Source organism: Rhipicephalus sanguineus, chromosome 3, assembly GCF_013339695.2.
Source record: "Rhipicephalus sanguineus isolate Rsan-2018 chromosome 3, BIME_Rsan_1.4, whole genome shotgun sequence".
Taxonomy (NCBI): Eukaryota; Metazoa; Arthropoda; class Arachnida; order Ixodida; family Ixodidae; genus Rhipicephalus; species Rhipicephalus sanguineus.
Window position 1 is genome coordinate 68,281,530 of NC_051178.1, and position 18,070 is coordinate 68,299,599.

At 44.4% G+C, this 18,070-nt stretch overlaps 1 protein-coding gene across 3 annotated transcripts in view; it reads left to right on the forward strand.

The window, feature by feature from the left end:
* Nucleotides 1–10,047, forward strand: part of LOC119386711 (calcitonin gene-related peptide type 1 receptor) — a gene marked incomplete at its 5' end in the record, with an annotated part of 52,719 nt that extends 42,672 nt beyond the window's left edge. For 2 of the 3 annotated variants that reach the window (XM_049413224.1, XM_049413223.1), the window contains 3 exon segments: nucleotides 3,244–3,333; nucleotides 7,752–7,815; nucleotides 9,473–10,047. In XM_049413224.1, coding sequence (XP_049269181.1) covers nucleotides 3,244–3,333; nucleotides 7,752–7,815; nucleotides 9,473–9,495 — 177 coding nt within the window. In that variant the 3' untranslated portion in view covers nucleotides 9,496–10,047. 3 annotated transcript variants of the gene reach the window in all.
* Nucleotides 10,048–18,070: the final 8,023 nt, after the last annotated feature.

The following is an 18,070-nucleotide window of genomic DNA, read 5'->3' on the forward strand; positions in this document are numbered from 1 at the left end:
TCTTCGCCGCTTTCGCAGCTTTCATACTACGCGCTGGCGGGACCGGCATGCCTTGCATGATTTCCGGTTTTGTAACCACTTATACGTCACGCGAAGATAGTATGCTCGGTTGGGTTTCGGTTTCGGTGTTGCGCTTTTTTGCTTATTTAAAATTATTCTCCAATTTGCCGAGTGTTTCTGCTATCGGACCCGTGACAGGAGCGTCTCAGGAATATAAAAGCACCATTACTTTGACATGGCCGAAAAATCGCCGGAGTTGGCCTTTAAGGAGTGTGCAATAGAAGTCGAAGGTAGAGTCATTAGGCATGACACTGGCAAGCTCTGCCATGAGACGAAAAACCTCATTAAGAAACGTCAAAGCATAAAAGCCTCAAACACACAGACAATATAGAACTGGCAGAGCTTTCGAAGTTAATGAATAGGCGTAAAGTAGCCGACATACGAAGATATAACATGGAGGGAACTGAACATGTCCTAAAGAACGAGCGCAGCCTCAAAGCGGTGGGGAGAAAACTGGGCACAGGCAAAAACGAGATGTACGCACTGAAGTACAAGGATGGCAAAGTCACTAACAATATAGATAAGAGAGTTAAGTAGCTGAGGAGGTTTACAGAGATCTGTACAGTAGCCGGTACAACCAGGACGATAACGTAAGAAGTAGCAGTAGCCCAGAGGAAGGGGACATCCCACCACTAACGACATGCCAGGTAAAGAAAGCCTTAGAGGGAATGCAAAGAGGCAAAACAGCTGAGGATAGGATAACCTCATATCTGTTGATGGGCGGTGGACAGATTATGTTGGAAAAACTGGCCACCTTGTATGCGAAATGTCTCTTAACGGTGAGGGTACCAGAATCTTGGAAGAATGCTACTGTCATCTTAATCCATAAGAAAGGGGAGGTCAAAGGCATGAATAAGTACAGGCCGATCAGCTTACTCCACGCTGTCTACAAGCTGTTTCCAAACATAGTAACTAATAGAATTAAGACAATATTACAATTCAGTCAACCAAAGGACCAAGCACGATTTTATGCAGGGTACTCGACAATAGACCACATTCACACATTCAGTCAGGTGATAGATAAATGCGCGGAATGTAACCAACCCTTATTTATAGCCTTCATAGATAACGAGGAGGCATTTGATTCGGTCGATATATCAGCAGTAATGCAGGCACTGTGGAATAAGGGCGTCAATGAAATATACATAAACACGCTGGAAGAAATCTACAGCGGCTCCACAGCCACCATAATCCTGCATAAAGAAAGCGACAAAATTCCAATAAAGAAGGGTGTAAGGCAGGGAGACACGATCTCCTTAATGCTGTTCACCGCGTGTTTACAGGAGGTTTCCAGGGCCCTAGATTGGGAAGAATTAGGGATATGAGTTAGTGGAGAGTATCTAAATAACCTGTGATTCGCTGACGACATTGCAATAATGAGTAACTCAGGGGACGAACTGCAACTCATGATTACTGAATTGGACAAGGAAAGCAGAATGGTAGGTCTGAGAATTAATACGCAGAAAACTAAAGTAATGAGCAACAGTCTCGGAAGCGAACAGCGCTTTGCGATAGGTAGCGAGGCACTCCTATTTGTAAAGGAATACGTCTACTTAGGAGAGGTAGTGACCGCGGAGTCGCACCATGACACTGAAGTAACCAGAATAATAAGAATGGGATGGAGCAGATTCGGCAAGCATTCTCAAATCATCAATGGTAGTTTATCACTATCACTCAAGAGGAAGGTATATAACAGCTACATCTTACCGGTACATACCTACGGAGCAGAAACCTAGGGGCTTATAAAGAGGGTTCAACTTAAACTGAGGACCACGCAGCGAGCAATGGAAAGGAAAATGGTAGGTCTAACCTTAAGGGACAAGAAGAGAGCAGAGTGGGTCAGCGAACAGAGTGGTGTTAAGGACATCTTATTTCAAATTAAGAACAAATGGACATGGGGAGAACATATAGCGCGTAAGCAAGATAACCGCTGGTCATTAAGAGTAACTAACTGGATCCCAACAGAAGGCAAACGCGCGAAAGGGGGCCAGAAGGTTAGGTTGACAGATGATATTAAGTTTACAGGTATAACGTAGCCGCTGCAAACACAGGACCTGGTTGATTGGCGGAGCATGGGGGAGAGTCTTTACCCTGCAGTGGGCGTAGTCAGGCTGATGATGATGATGGGTGCTTTGCTTTCTGGGAACTTCGAAAGCATGTAATTGTTTTTCCCAACAGCGCATTCCTTCTGATGACATTTAAATCTCATATTTTCCTGAACACGACCGTTTCTGTAAGTGCAGCACAACTTGTTGCAGGGATAGTTGGTGCATTTATGACTTCATTAAAGCGCAAAAGGCACGAACATTCCGAATTGGACTCTTAACCAACGCGAAAGAAAACTGTAACCATGGCAGCGCCATGGGGGCAAACAGTTCAGTCCTCACAATCGTCACATCCCTGTCTTATCTGCACAAATGTTTAACCGGCGCGATGTACGCTTACCACAATGATTAGGAATAAACTATAAACAGCGTTGAAAACACTGCAAAAATGGGAACGAACTTGCCTTTCAAGACACCCTTCTGCAAGTTTTAGCACTCTAGCACATGTTGTATAGGCGTACTGTTAGTCTAATAACCAACAAAGGGATTGCGAGATGCGTTGTTGCCATGTGGTGCCGAAACGATAGCAATTTTAGGCTGCTCATGATATTTTACCATTCAACTATCTCACTATAATATCTTGGTTCTTTCGATTTCTTTATACAATTGCTTTCTACGTCGAATCCTAGATTGAATGAACGTGCTGCATTCGGCGTAGCATGTGGCTTTTTCTTAGACACAGCAAGCAGTAACGCAATATGAATTTTAGTGAATTTTTAAAAATTTAGTGCTTTAGTGAATTTAGTGCTTTAGTAATTTATTGAATTTATAAGAATTTAGTGCCACAGCGCCTAACATTTGCTCATCAATAGCTCATAGTCGTTGACTTTACCTAATTTTCATTTTGTCGGTGGTGTAATAGCCCAGGGCCCAATGCACTGCCTGTTTGTTCTGTATGTCTTTTGTTAGGCGCGACTTCGACGCAAATTAAAGGCGTTCCGTCTCTTTCCTTTTATCTACAGAGATACCTTGCATAACTACCAGCTCTAGGAGAAATTACAGCAGCAATTTCCTAGTGTTAGGACAGAGTGATGTATTAGTCACCGTAACCCAGAGTGTTTGTGTTGTTCCCAAACAGGTTCTTGGCGTCCTTCGGAAGACCCTGTCACAGACACCGTGGTTTTCATACGAGGGCCGAAGGATGTCTTACGCGAACACGAGTATAAGCGTAAGTCACATAACAGAGCATCATAAGTTCGACGTCATTGCCTTGATTTCTGCCATGATCTCCGCATGCAACTTTGCCATCGATGAATCGCTGTTCGTGAGCTGTTGCCGCTGTTTTTTTTTAATGAACGCATGACATTTGCGCTCGGTGTCCTGCATTGTGCCTAAATATTGCCTACTTCTCGTAAGCAGCATATTCAGTATGTTGTAAAGCGAGTTGTTTGGGACTATATGTTGCCTTTATGTGGACAGGTACTGTCCTCTCACTATCATTTTTCGTGGCGTGTTTGCAGTGTGTGCATGTTGATTCAATTGAGGGTTTTACTTTTTTAAATCTTCCCCCGCTGCTTTCGCGTCACGGGAGTTTGGCCCAGTCTGTACGTCCGACCTTGTACACACCCGCCACCGTGGTCTAGTGGCTACGGTGCTCGACTGCTGACCCGAAGGTCGCGGGTTCGAATCCTGGAGGTGGCGGCCGCATTTCGATGGAGGCGGAATAGTAGGGGCCCGTGCGCTTATATTTAAGTGAACACCAAATGGTCAAAATTTCCTGCGCCCTCCACTGCGACGTTCATCATAATCATAACGTGGTTTTGGGGCGCAAAACCGCAGCAATTATTATTAATATGACTTCGTCGAAAATGCATACCGAATTAGAGCACTGCACGGGCTCAGGCCTACCCGAAAACCCGGGCCCGGCCCGGCCCGTGGGCCGGGCCGGGCCGGGTAAAGTAGTTCTCACGGCGGGCCCGGGCCGGGCTCGGGCTTGAAGCTCCGGGCTTAGGGCCGGGCCCGGGTTTGAGATGGCGGGCTCGGGTCGGGCCGGGCTTGGAATTTGCTGGGTTCTTAAATGGACACTATAATGAAGCACTGAAGCGGTTTAGACTGATAAAGTGAAGTCTAAGAACTCGAATGTCATTCATTTCACGATCATACGTTTATTATCAGACGAGAAAATCAAGGTCAGAATTCCATTTTTTAAATTTCGCGCCAAAATCTCGGAGCGGGACGCCACGGATTTCAAACTGTACTTGTGGTATTTGGGGACATTGGCTCTATAAAATTTCCTGAAACTTGGTATGCTAAGTCTATGGCCCCCTCAGAGGTCAATGTACTTCATTTTTAGTGATTAGGAACTACGTAGGCCCCATTAGACGCCGTCAGAATCGAAGATGTCGCGGTGTCTGCTGCGCGAACTTAAAGGGGCGTCGCCACCCGCATTTACCTTTTTGCGCGTTTTCCGACTTACCAAGAGTCTTTTCCCGGCGAGCGTGGTGATTTTAGGAATTGCTAAAGAGTAATTTACTGATAATAGAGAAATTGTTTTTCTTTCTATTGCCCCTTCATGTTTGTTCCACATACCTTGTGTATACATACATATATGTTTCACATTTTCTCTCGAAAAAAAAAACGCTTTTTTTATGTGGGGCAAGCTATTTAGAGAAATTTTATTAGAGACAAGTGCTGAACTTTTTTTTGCGCTTTGCATATGGGCGGCTACTTGATTATTGTTAAACGGGCGAGCTAAATGTAGATATACCAGGCGCTTATATAGTTAAAATGTCGTTATTCTGTGCTTTATTTGCATTCGTTATGATTTTATATCCCAAATGTTATTCTGTAATCGCAGTAATAAATGTAATATAATAAATATATACCTGTAACTTATCGCAAGACCGATCATTGAGCTCCAAAGCGAGGAAACGTTTTTGAAGTTTCCAGCCCTCCACTAAAACGAAAGGACTGCACGGAGTCTCGTTACATAGAATTCCTATACAGGGACATTCTTTTTCCGTGGCTTCGTCATGGCCCCCAGTGGTCATGTGAAGCGAGATGGACGTGCACAGCCTGCTTGGTGCGCCCAATTTGTTAACATTTGTACTTTCGCCTCTTCCCGCTATATCAGGGGTCTCAAACCCATCTCAGCTAACGGGCCGCATTCACCAAAATTTACTCCCGTAAGGGCCAGGACAGTAACGCAGCCTAAAGCGCGAGGGGGGGAGGGGTGGGCTAGGTCGTACCAAATGTCAGCTAACGTTGCCATTTAAAAGAATAGCTTTCCCATATGTCACATATGGGTCGTTTCTGAAGGGTATTTGGCGGCAAGGTTCCAACATATCGATACCTATCTTCAACATGACTAAAATCAGGACGCCGATTTTGAAATATAGATTTGCTTCACGGTTAGGTATTAAGGGTGGTTGGCGGCAAGATTCCAACATATCGATACCTGTGTTCAACATGACTAAAATCAGGACGCCGATTTTGAAATATAAGAGTTTTGCTTCACGGTTAGGTATAGTGTGAGAGCTACATGACACTGCCACAACACCGTTGGAATCTGCAGGAATAGCATAGCTTCAAACAGCATAAGGCGTGAGGCAAAATATATTCGCTTGACGAAATATCAGGCTTGAAAAAAGAGAATTACGAATTCCGTGCCGTGTGATGTCCCTTTACCTCGAACCATAGGCATTCAATGAATAAGCGTCGACAAGCTTATTCGCGCCTTTATTACCAAACTATAACGAACACCAAAAATAAATCGAAATCGCTTCGTCCACCTCCTGCCAGTCCTACCCGCGTAGTGCAGTGGTCACCTTCTACCAGTACAACATCGTTAGGAAGGCATAAAGCATTATGATACGGAAGAAAAAAAGAGCGCGGTGCAAGCCGTGCATACCATACGCTGCTGAAAACTGCAAGCAGAAGCCCTCAAAAAGGAGTTTTATAGGTGATACTGAAGAGTGTCACGACGTTCGGGAACGATAGAAATGAAATAAGCTGCACAGCTACATTCATTCTGCAGAGGTCCACAAAAACATCCTGAATTTGCTCCATTGGTGGAAGTTAAGAACAACGACTGCCGACGCCTTCACATTTCGCAAGGCAGATGTGCACCCCTGCGGCTAGCGCGGCAGTGCGAGAAACTTTAGCGTGGCAGGATATGTAATACAACGGTGTATGGCGTGCTTAAAGCCGGAATCTCTAGATAATTTTAATTTTTGCACAATAACACGTGAAGAAATAAACTATAAAATATGCCACAAAAGACTTATGGACTGTATATAGTAGCCGTGGTGACATATATGATATATGAAAAGAATGCTACCAGAAATACATTTTTAGTCCTTTCGGTTGCCTATACGTATTTCTAAAAGTACACGTGGTGCACACGGTTCGTTATAATTTTTATCTAGGTTAGTGTACATACAGCAAGGTAATAAACTTGCCTTTCTTTCTCCGTCTTGCTGTGGCAAGGTACTATCATGCTGAAGACGTGTTACATATCCAGAACGGCACACGATTGGCTTTGTCGTTAGAGCATGTTTTAAGTTTCAGTGAAGAGCGCAATGAGAGCGTTGTGTTCTCTGTCTCCTCTGTTTTTATTGCATTTCCTATCGAAACTGAACTCATGCTCCAAATCACTTTCCTTGCTGCAATATCTGCTACAAAACGCTCTTGATGATCCCCATTGCATTAGCAAAAAAAGAAAAAAAGTTATAGCATACCATTGCCGAACAGACGTTCATTGTACCCAGTATGTCCACTCAACTCTTTCCTCCGTGAGCCCCTTTTTACACGAAATTACCGTAGGTTAAAGTAGAATAGTTAGCGAAATATTCGCCAACAATGCGTACATATTTGCTACTTAAAACACTTTGCTGTAGATTCTATGTTCTGGCAACACCACCTATAATATTGGCTCGGGTCTCTGTCGGGCCTGATCTGCCGTCGGGCCGGCCGGACCGGGTAGGCGAAATTTTTTCTCGGGTTCGGGCCGGGCTCGGGCCGCGTATTGAATCACCGGGCCGGGCTCGGGCGGGTAAACTTGAACGAGTTCCGGGCCCAAAATCACGGCCCGTGCAGTGCTCTATACCGAATATGTAAACACTGCAGTACCGTTGCATTGTATAGGTCATGCAAGACCTCATTGTTGTGGCGTCATCTTATCATATGCGTCTTTTTGGATGATTTTACGAAGAAGTCGTCAAAGAGTCAAGTTTTGTTCAATCTGTGAGATCACTTGGGCTACCTGTGCTCACCTAAACGCAGGCAGAGAAAAACTTCAGGGAAATTCATATCTCGCTCATTTGTGCTGCAACCCGAAAAAATGTTTAAACATTAATTATGTGACTGTTTGAACGCCTGCCGGCCGTTAGCAAAATTTTTTAACAGGCGATATTTAGTGAGACCAAATTAGGTAAGTATGTTGGACCATCAAGTAATTGATAAATTTAAAATAGATTCTTCGACCGCCCATGAAGAGGAATCGTAAGGGTCACGTAAAATGGCTATTTATTATTCGTTCGTTTAGGTCGCATGACTAAGTAGCTGTTCACATAAACAATTACTATACTGAACGTGCTGTTATGCGTTACTTTAATTTCATTTTAATTGTTATGCTTCTTCTTACAGCGCCGTTATCACAGCTTGCGCTCCAAACTTTCGCCGCCATCAGCGCCAGGTCCTCCGCATTCATGTGAGGCGACTCTCTTTTGCAACAAGCGCTCAACATGAAGTCATATTACTTTATAATATAGAGCATAGCGTTAGAAGTAGTAGTTTTTATGCACTTCCTTTTCTACTGGTAGATTTCAATAACGCACAGCTTCAAGAGCTCATGTTTCAACAGTTGGCATCCGACATTTTTGTGACAGCATAAGCACGCAAGAGAAAGGAATCTAGGAAATTTCTTCCCATAATTGTTACATTTTACGCTATCAGCGTCGCTGTTTTCTTCAAGAGACGGACATGTGCCAGTACGTGCAAACACACATGCTTAAATATTGAGACCAGAATTTCAGTGCAGGATTACCCTAATTGAGATTTGTAGTGTAGCCATGCTTTATTCTATGATGCACACCTATACTACGCCATAAGTTTCTTGCAGAGTTACCTGCAATTACCATCTGTTTTGGACGTGTCTACTGAAGGCTTACTGCGTATTCCGCTCATCATTCCCATCCTAACGTCACCCATCTAGTTGGCGTGATATCTCATGCACTTATGCCATTTTTCTTGTAGCTTTTATTTTTAGGGTGAAATATGTTAATTAATGTTGATTATTTTATTTTTGAATACGAGTTATTTCGCAAGGTATGTCACAGCACTATTTGCGTATCTGATCTTGCTTTTGCATCTCTTGTGTGCTCCCTGCATGACATATATTTTCAATGTTTATATCACTTCGGAATGTGCATGGTTTCCATACATGTATGATTTCTTGCATTGACGTAAGTGTCGAGCATGCGATTATTACCTGCCATTGACTTACGAAGAAAACTCAGACAACACAGCATCGCTTACAAGGTATGACATGATTCAGCAAATAAAAGGTAATGGCTGCATCATGCCTTAAAATCGCGCGACAGCCTCCGTTATTTATTTCTCATGGACAAGTAACTCTGTTGACAAGTCCAAAATATTCAGGTGCTCTGTCACTGCTTGCGCACTGATTGTTTTGAGATCCTCTTTTGGTATAAACCTCAGAGTCAACTGTTAGCCATCAATGAGGCAGAGAGAGAGAGAGAGATAGGAAGAGAAAGCTTCTCAGTAAAAAGCGGGGATTTCAGTCGGCGTTTGTGCAGTCATAAATATGATGACTTCTTTAGGGAAGATGATGACAGCAGCCGCACACTCATTGTGTGTATTAAAAACAAGCAATGCTCTAGCTGATCACGTGTTACATCAATCAAAGATTACAACAAGTTCCTCTCGGCATTGGGGCTGCCCTTCTGGTGAGAATCACATTGTATCATAATTATTTGTCGGCGACAATAACGCTGATGCATATTATGTGTCGTGTTACCAAATCTAACTCACTCCTAACCATAAAACAGCTTCACCTAGGACATAACTTTGCGGTAAATCCACATTCCAGGAAGTGTACAATCGCATTTCGTTAACGATCGACGTAGTTGCTAGATAAGAACAGGCAGATCGGATTTGCGGCAAATACCGAAGACTGCGGTACCGCTTTGACCGAGAGGGCTATATTTTAGAGAAGGGTCCTTCACTTATGTTATGTTAGAGCTGCTACCTTCGGAATCTACCCACATAACTTCATTTTCGGATTACTGCTTGCTTTGTTTATATGCAAAAATCGGCTCCGAGTCAGCTTTTCCTTTTCTTTTCAGTTTATGCCAAGGCACTCACCTGACGGTAGAAGCCCGGGTGCTTCGCCCAACCATCAGCAGACCATGCTCTAAAACGCGGAATGTGTGAAATGTCAATGGTATACGCGCGTGCGCGTGCTTGGACGAACTGCATCACGGTGTTTACGCGCAGCCGGACAAGCCTTACGACAAGTGCGTTGTGACATCTATGGACATCCCGGTTCTTGGATCCGAAGAGCCCCCCCCCCCCCCCTCGGTTGTTTCGGCGGACCATAAGAGCAACACCTCTACTTTCATTCCAACTCATTGTTGGTGTACGAAATGCGTTACTTCAACGTTGTGTTTTGCCACGCGAATGAAAGTACGTACGCCCCGTACTTGTATGGAGTAAAAATATCCCACAGCCATCTCAATACTTCGTCGAAACATGCTTTCAGCGCCTGTTATCCTTCTGCGAAGGGTCAGTTGCACGCTAAGACTCCTAAAAAAACGCGTGTTGTTTTGACCGTATCAGCGTACTGACTCTGCTGCAAGCAACAATGTTTGTGCAACTTCATGAACGTTTTCTGATGTTCTGCGTAATAAAATACACTCAAAAAGTCATACCAGGACTGCTTACTCTTTATTCTCTAAATCACAGGTTTTTTTGTCATCTCCAATTATACAAGCACATACGTGGCAGTCAGTACGGTGTCGGCATTCTGTATAAGTTGGTCATAACTTAAGACTGGAGGGTTATCCTCATAGCGTAGTTTATTAAGCGCGGACAGAGTAGCACGAAGACCTACACAAGACAGCACGTTCCCTTTCAATCCTTGGGTGGTGGTGTCCACGCGCAGCCTGTTTGAGTGTCCACTCTAAAGATCATAACCAGGAGGCACTCCCCGCCGTGTCGCTTGTGCGATCAGCAAAATGTACATCTCTTTAAACGCTCACAACAGAGAAGCGACGTTATCTGCGTACTAGGTTTAAGCTTTTAGATCAGCTAATGGCGTTTTGGACAGCATTCCCTTACAGCGGGCTGCGAGCGCTGCCAATGTTGAATTTGGGAAAACGTTGCGAAATACGTCCCTTTGGTCATGAATGTGTGCCATAAAACATGAATGGCAAGATCGCTGCAGCATACCTATTGTGTGCGGGTGCGAGACAGAAGGATAAGCAACATAAAAAAATACCCTCGCCCTGTGTTACACAGCACCGCAGATCTTATGGCATTTGTCAAGTGGTTCAAGTTTGAAGCAGTTAAACCTTGCGGCGGACGCAGGTTCACTGGCGAAAGGAAAGAGAAGACCCTCCGGGACAAGCTACAGCAATAAACAGGCAAGGAAAGAAAAAATGGCAGATCCCATGTCACGACCTTCTTTCCTATGTCGTCGTCTGAGTAACGCTATAGCATGTCAGTGATGAGTTACCCCCGACTCACCCAAGTTTCACTTCTAGTAAAGGCACCCTAGTTTCAAGCGCACCCCACAACGTGGTTACACGTGATTTTTCAGACACACACGTGTCTCTCATAAATTCGCATTTCCCCTGCAACCTCGATTGCAATAGCAGCGGGAGATGCAAACTCTTTCATGTTGAAGTTGTGTTGTCACGCCGGTAGATAACGGATGTCGTCAGTTGAGCGACGTGAAGTCGCCGTGGATATTTTATCTCGTCGAGAAAGCGTAGATGTATACTCCCTTCATCATTCACGCGAAGACATGATGCGAGCACACAAAAGTATCGCTTATATTTCCGCGGTTCAGTTTATTTGGGGTTTGCGTCCACATCAAGTTACTTCTGTCTTACGAGTGTTGTAGGTTTTACCGAAAGAAATAAATTAAATACGTTACTCGTTACGCTAACAAAAAAAGTAACGCGTTACCTTTACCATTACCGAAAGAAGTACCGTACGTTATTTCTGCCATTAGTCCATTTTCAGGAATTTTGTTCAGTGTGCCTCCACTGCAGGAACCCAAAATAACAATTTAAATAAGCTCGTACTCATATTTCACATAACTCTTTTAGCCGAAACAATAATTTCAGCGGAAATACTGATACGACGAGAATAACTGACACATGCGCCGGACTTTAGCAATATTACAGTGGCCTAAACTTAACTCTACACTTGCATGTGATGGTTTATATAACTTTGTGGCACATGGTAAAACCATTTCTCAAGGTAACGTCAAACACAAAATGAGACTTCATCAACAACGCTCTCCAGAAAGAAAACATCAGTGATCTCTCAACAAACTTACAGCAATTCTGACGGCTTACTTCTAGGAACAAAGCATACTCGGAGATTCTGTCGCAATAAACAAATGCTTAAGTTGCATAGTTGCTGAGAAAAGGTTTGCAACATAAATATTTTTTGCACCCTTAACCTGTATAATTGCCGCAAAAATTGTGAGTGCTTATGTAAAGGCTTTCATGGTCAGTGCCGCTCGCTCAGGCATTCAACAACCAGAAACGTGTACCATCGGTTGCAGATAGATAGAAGGGAATGGTATCTTGAAAACAAGATTGATAAACAGTGCTATTGTATTGCAGGGACGACATTCTGACAAGTGCAACTAGAAGAACTTAAGCAACATCTCTATTTAAAAGCTGTCATTCGACAGCTTGCCTGGCGTCTTGGTAAATACGTCCTTACAGTAAATAGGTGGTCGATGTAAGCATTAGATGATAATCTTTTTATCAGCGCCTGGCAGGCCCACAGCAGTCCACTGCTGCGACAAAAGAATAACTCTGGGAACGAGGCGCCTTCGAGACGAAGGAGTCTTGTGTAATACTCCCGGGATTATTGGGATAAAAAGAAACTATTTACGTGACCCCTCACGTTACTCCAAAAAGATAACGTAAGTACGTTACCCGTTACAGTTCCGTATTAGTAACGAGAGTGTTACTAAATTTCCGAAAAAAGGAAGACGTTACCGGTAACCGCGTTACATGTGTTACCAACACTGCGTATTACTGAGCCCCTGATATAAAACGTCCACACACTACACTACGTTCTCGACTTCTAGTGCCACGGGATGTGTCCCGACAATCCTCCAGAGTGTACACCTGCACAGACGTCATCAGCACTGACGTCATTCACATGCAGCAACTGACACGTTAACCGTGTACTGATCACATTATTTTTACCGCCTTGTTTTTGTTAGTCAGCCCGCTAAGATTCCTCACTCGCCGCACCTTCTAAGCTTGTATGAAAAATAAAAAAAAAAGCTTCGTAAAGGTCATGCGTCTTCGTAGCCCCAGGGTTACGTCTAAAGCGCATTCGAGACACGTCGTTTCTTTCGCGTAGCCTCGCGCTCTGCGTGTTTAGCACGCAAAAACGTCTTCGCGGGCAGCACTTTGTCGAGCTACGGCAAAATTCCAAGAACAAGCCAGATCAGCTTAACGTGAGCCGCGAAGAGCACTGTGTGCACACGGTGACCTCCTATGCGTAAAACTTGGATTCTTCGGAGTTCACTCTTTTGCTGTGCCTGCATTTCACGCAGTCTTACTTGCTGCTTTACAGTGAGTTCTTGCAGACTTGCTCCAATGGAATTGTACCGAATGTTTGTTTTCTTTTAAGGTCAGCTTCAGCGGAATTCTACTCCGTCGGGAAGATGATCCGTCCGTGTAGAGGATGATGCATATGGGTGATGTTCTCTCTTTTTTGGTTGCCGAGATAACTTGGCCTTGACATATAAAGGTGCGAGGAAGGAATTTTTGTGCTTTAGTCAGCTAGCCGTTCCGGGCGGCCTCTATTGCAGAGTATTTCTGCAGAAAACTCAACTGTCAAAACGCAGCAACAAACACACTCTTGTTTGTCGGGACTGCGGCACCTGACTGAATAAGTCATCTCAGGTCTTCTCTTGAAACGATATATAAGCTCAAAGGGAGATCAAGTTTGGGGTTAATCTTCATTACCAGAAAGAGCCCAACACCAGGAGCCTCAGCTGTTTTCCCTTTCTACCCCAGTACCAAACCTCCATTTGTGCCTAGCACTCGTTCTGAAAATTCCCCACCCTTCGTTTTTGCCTGTGCATTTTCATTTCAGTTTCCTCTCAGCACCGACTAGACTGATCTATTCTTCCTCTTTCCATAAGTGGTGGGGAGATTTAGCTAGCCATACGAAAAACACATTAAGTAGAAAAACTCATAAACGAAAAATGGGCATTCGCAGCAACTGGTAAGGCCACTTTAACAGTTATATAATTTGTGAAATACGGGTACATCGGAGGTAATTCGCTTCAATAGACCTAGAAGATTCGATTTAACGTAACAAGCAACTAAGACAGTTGGTGTTCAAGCCCAAGACACAAGACGCGTTTAGAGAGCTGTAGTTTTAGTAGCGTGAAAACAAGCTTGAGGTCACCGGGAATAAAATGGAATTTTCTGTTAGCATTATTCATGATGGAATCGATATGTGTTTGCCAGGGAAGTTTTTCAGCGGTGTCTACATTCAAGTACTTGGGCCTGCAAGCAAAATATTGGAGAGTTGTCGTTAACTGAACAGATATAGAATTCAGCCAGTTTAGTGCGTTTCATTTTCATTAGCACTGCATTTTCTGAGCTTAGTTACACAACGAAGTGCCGTCCCAGATAGTTATGTTGTCAGCTTCAGGGTGAGGTATAGATCTTCAGAACATAGAGATTTATTTATTTATAAAAATTCAGAGAGCCCGGCCTGAGCGATGGTTTCCGCCAGCCTCCGGCTCCTCACCGGGGAATAGAGAAAGGGAAAATATGTGGGGCTCCTAGGCACTAGTGGTGCGAAGAATGAGCAAAAAAAGGAGCTGGTGGCCTTCCCATTCTCCTTTGTCATCTCCTCACCCTCGCATCACTCCTCCTTACTATTACGTATCTTACCCCCTTGCTATATTATGCTATACATGGCTGTACTACGCTTTACCCTCTTTCTCCTCGTTACCCTCCTTCTCACCCGTACATCCCTTTCGCACCCCCTTGCTAAACTATAGTATGAATGACTATGCTATGTTTTACCCTCTCCTCACTGCCGTCCTCCTCGCCCATCCATCATTCCTGCACAGCCTCACTACCCTTTCCCACCTCTTGCTATACTATACTATACATGGTTATGCTATGCATTACCCTCTCACCTCTTCCTCAACAGAACCACACTCCTCCTTACCATCACTTCCATTTCTCCACCCTCGCTATTACCTTACGCAAAATTGCGGCCATCTGTCGGAGGTTTGACGAAGCTACCATACGGCGTCATGTTGGAGGCATGTGTCCGATTCGTATTGCTGTCGCTGCTATAACTTTTGCTTGTATCTGCTTTGATAATAATGAATCGGGGCAGAAAAATGTTAGACGGGTATGTAAGGTCCTGTGCACGTTACTACCATTTCGTAGTCACTGCGTTCACAGTTAGTACGTGTAAAGAACTGCCTCAAAACGAGAATGAAGGTGCAAGTTTAAACAAAACAATTAAGAAGGAACACACACACACAGCGCTGACACACAGCGCAAGTTTGTCACCGAGTCACACGTATAGGCCAGCCGTTGTTCAGAATAAAGCTATGCGCTAAGTTATAAATGTTCTCTCTCTGTTTTCATTGTAGCGAATAAAGCGTTTTAGCCATCCGAATATGCTACGTGTAGTGAAGGATGTTTGGAAAGAGGCTTTATCGCGCGACACGACTAGGCGCACCGATGATCTTAAGAGAGTGCTGTTGACCCATTTCAAAGCATATTTCCTAAGGGGCAGCCTACGTCCTGATGTATTGTGGATTAATTGTAAATAAAACGCTGTCCGCTATTTAATTTTGTCAAACATTAAATATTTCGCTGGTGTAGTCAACGGCGTAAGTTATGTATAGAATTACTGTACGATTAAAATGTAAAAAAATTACGCCTCTCACCCACGTGAATCGTAAACATGAAAAGTGTTAGTTGCTCCAAGAAATAGGTGTCGAGGAGCTGGTATTTTATGGAAAGTCCTGCCGACACCTGCTCGCAAATACCATGATATACCAATAATATTCGCGGTCACAACATTCGCAACCAATAACATTCGCGTGTCTACTTGCGCCTTACAATTTCAACACAATGCACCAAGACAGTTTTTCCTCGCCGACTGAACGCTTGCGAAACTACAGCGCGTAACGCGCAATAGAGCACCCACGGTCGAACCTCTAGGAGCTGTTGTGAGGAGAATGACACAGGGCGTGCGCAATGGTTTCCTTGCTGCAACAGTGACCACAGGCAGTACTGTCTGCCATTCCGATTCGGTAAGCAAAGCTGTTCGTCAAGGACACTCCATGCCACAGGCCTCAGCGGACTGTTGTTTCTGATCGGGATAGTCCGAATGGAATTTGAACTTGAAATCACGGATCCAGACTGGGAAGGCGGGTATGCCGAAAACCGGACGTATTCCACATTGAATGCGTTAGGTCACGTGCGAGCGAGTGATTCTTTGATGCTGCGTCAGTTCGTGATAATGGAACGGCTTCCTGAATGCCACTTTCATGAGCATTCCTTGTAGAATTATCGGCATGTTCGTTGCCGTCGATGCCGCAGTGGGCTGGAAGCCACTGAAAAGTTATGTTCCCTCTGAATTTGGCAGTGATAGCACAGGAAATTCTTGAAAAACACGCATAGTGAAGCAATACGCGTGTATAACATTCCACCAAACGTTAACTTTTCAAACTCCACTGTCGAAAACAAACTACAAATAACACGCTCCAGCACAATCGGGCCGTTCGCCGAGAATAGAATGACGCGCACGAGCTGCCTGTCTAACATGTAATTGTTATTGTAATGTAATAAACAAAGTAATGACGTCAGCAGGAATTAATGCAGGCATGCGCAAATTCCCGCGATGCAGCTTTGAAGCTCGTACACGAAGCCAGTTTGCCTCCGCCTGCAAGCGCACGGCGCGAAAACTGTTTCGTTCCGGCATGACACGAAACAATGTTCTCTGAGGAGCGCCAATGCTCTCACACAGTGAATAACGACGAACGTAAACACGGCATTAGTCGTAAGCAGTGGCCGGAGAAACGGAACGATCTGCTGCTTCTCGTCGGCCGCGAGGAAATGTATTAACATGGAGGTTAGTTTCCCGCAAACCTTTTATCAGCATCCCGATTTCCTCCACCTGAGCAACACGGCATACGAAAATATATCAGCACTGCCGTTCCTATCAGCAGCCACACGTTGATACGTACGCTCCGTGTTTACACATGCGGAGCGCACTTAGCCTCCAGCACGGTGTGAATTCACACTGCGGGCGCTAGATGGCAGCAGATTTTGCATGAGGTCTATACTATACTACACAAGGCTATGCAAGGCTTTATCCTCTCCCCTAATCCTTTCCTTCCCCCTCATTCTGTGGCGCATACCCACCCAGCTTTGTGCGGACGATTCCGGAGTTTTGCCAAGCCTAAACAATTCCGCTGTTAAAAAATGAGCGATAAAGGACGATGGCGAGTTAGGGAGATGTGTATATGCAGTCGCGTCACGTTGCGGAAAGTATAAAGTTGCGCGTCTAGTTCAGTGGCTTGTATATCGAGGCTACGGCCGCTCCTATAACCGAAGTTGCACTGTTGGCGTCACATCAAGATCATAACCGAACCTCATCAGTTATTTGTCGATTATGAAATCGTGCAATAGAGGAAATGAGTTTTTTTTCGTTCTCATGCCTACGATATACATGTGTGAAATATCATCAAAAAACATCAGAAAGTTATTAATAGTGTGTGTCACACTCAACCCGCCACGGTGGTATAGTGGTTATGGCGCTCGACTGCTGACGCGAAGGTCGCGGGCAGGAGTCCCGGCCGCGGCTGTCGCATTTTCGGTGGAGGTGAAAATGCTTGAGGCCCCTGTACTTATAAATTTAGGTGCACGTTAAAGAACACCAGATGGTCAAAATTTTCGGAACCCTCTACTACGGCGCCTCTCATAATCATACCGTGGTTTTGGTACGTAAAACCCCAACGATTATTACTGTTATTATATGCCGCACTTACCTGGATAAAGCATCATGAAAACTTAACTGAGATAGCAAAGTCCTTACAATACGGATCTTTGAGTAGCATTCAATATAACGCGACAATTCAAAGAGTGATAGTCAACTGCAGGGGCGTAGCCAGAATTTTTTTTCGGGGGGGGGGGGGGGTTCAACCATACTTTATGTATGTTCGTGCGTGCGTTTGTATGTGTGCGCAAGCAAAATTGAAAAATTTCGGGGGGGGGGGGGGGGTTGAACCCCCCTGGCTACGCCCCTGGTCAACTGCTACGTCCGTCTCCAGTCGCATCAGCTTATTTAACTGGCGGCTGCTATCTAAATACATGGATAACTTGAATAGATGAGCATTGAAATTACGGACCACAATTGCGTCTAATTTTGATGACGTTTGTTAAAATATAGATATAATTAGAGTATGGGGATGCAGTAAGTGGTTTTTCTATTTCGGTTGCCACTTCTTTAATAAAAAAATTAACGCAGCTTCGCACTAGTGGTGTCAGGCCTGAAGGAATTGCGGAGATGGGCGGCCTTCATTTTTGCTATTTATTATTTCTCTTTCTTTCTCTTTCTCCCTTTCTCTGTGTTTTTTCTATCCCATTTTGTGTCTGTTCATACCTATTTCTTTCTTTCTCTCTTTGTCTATTTCT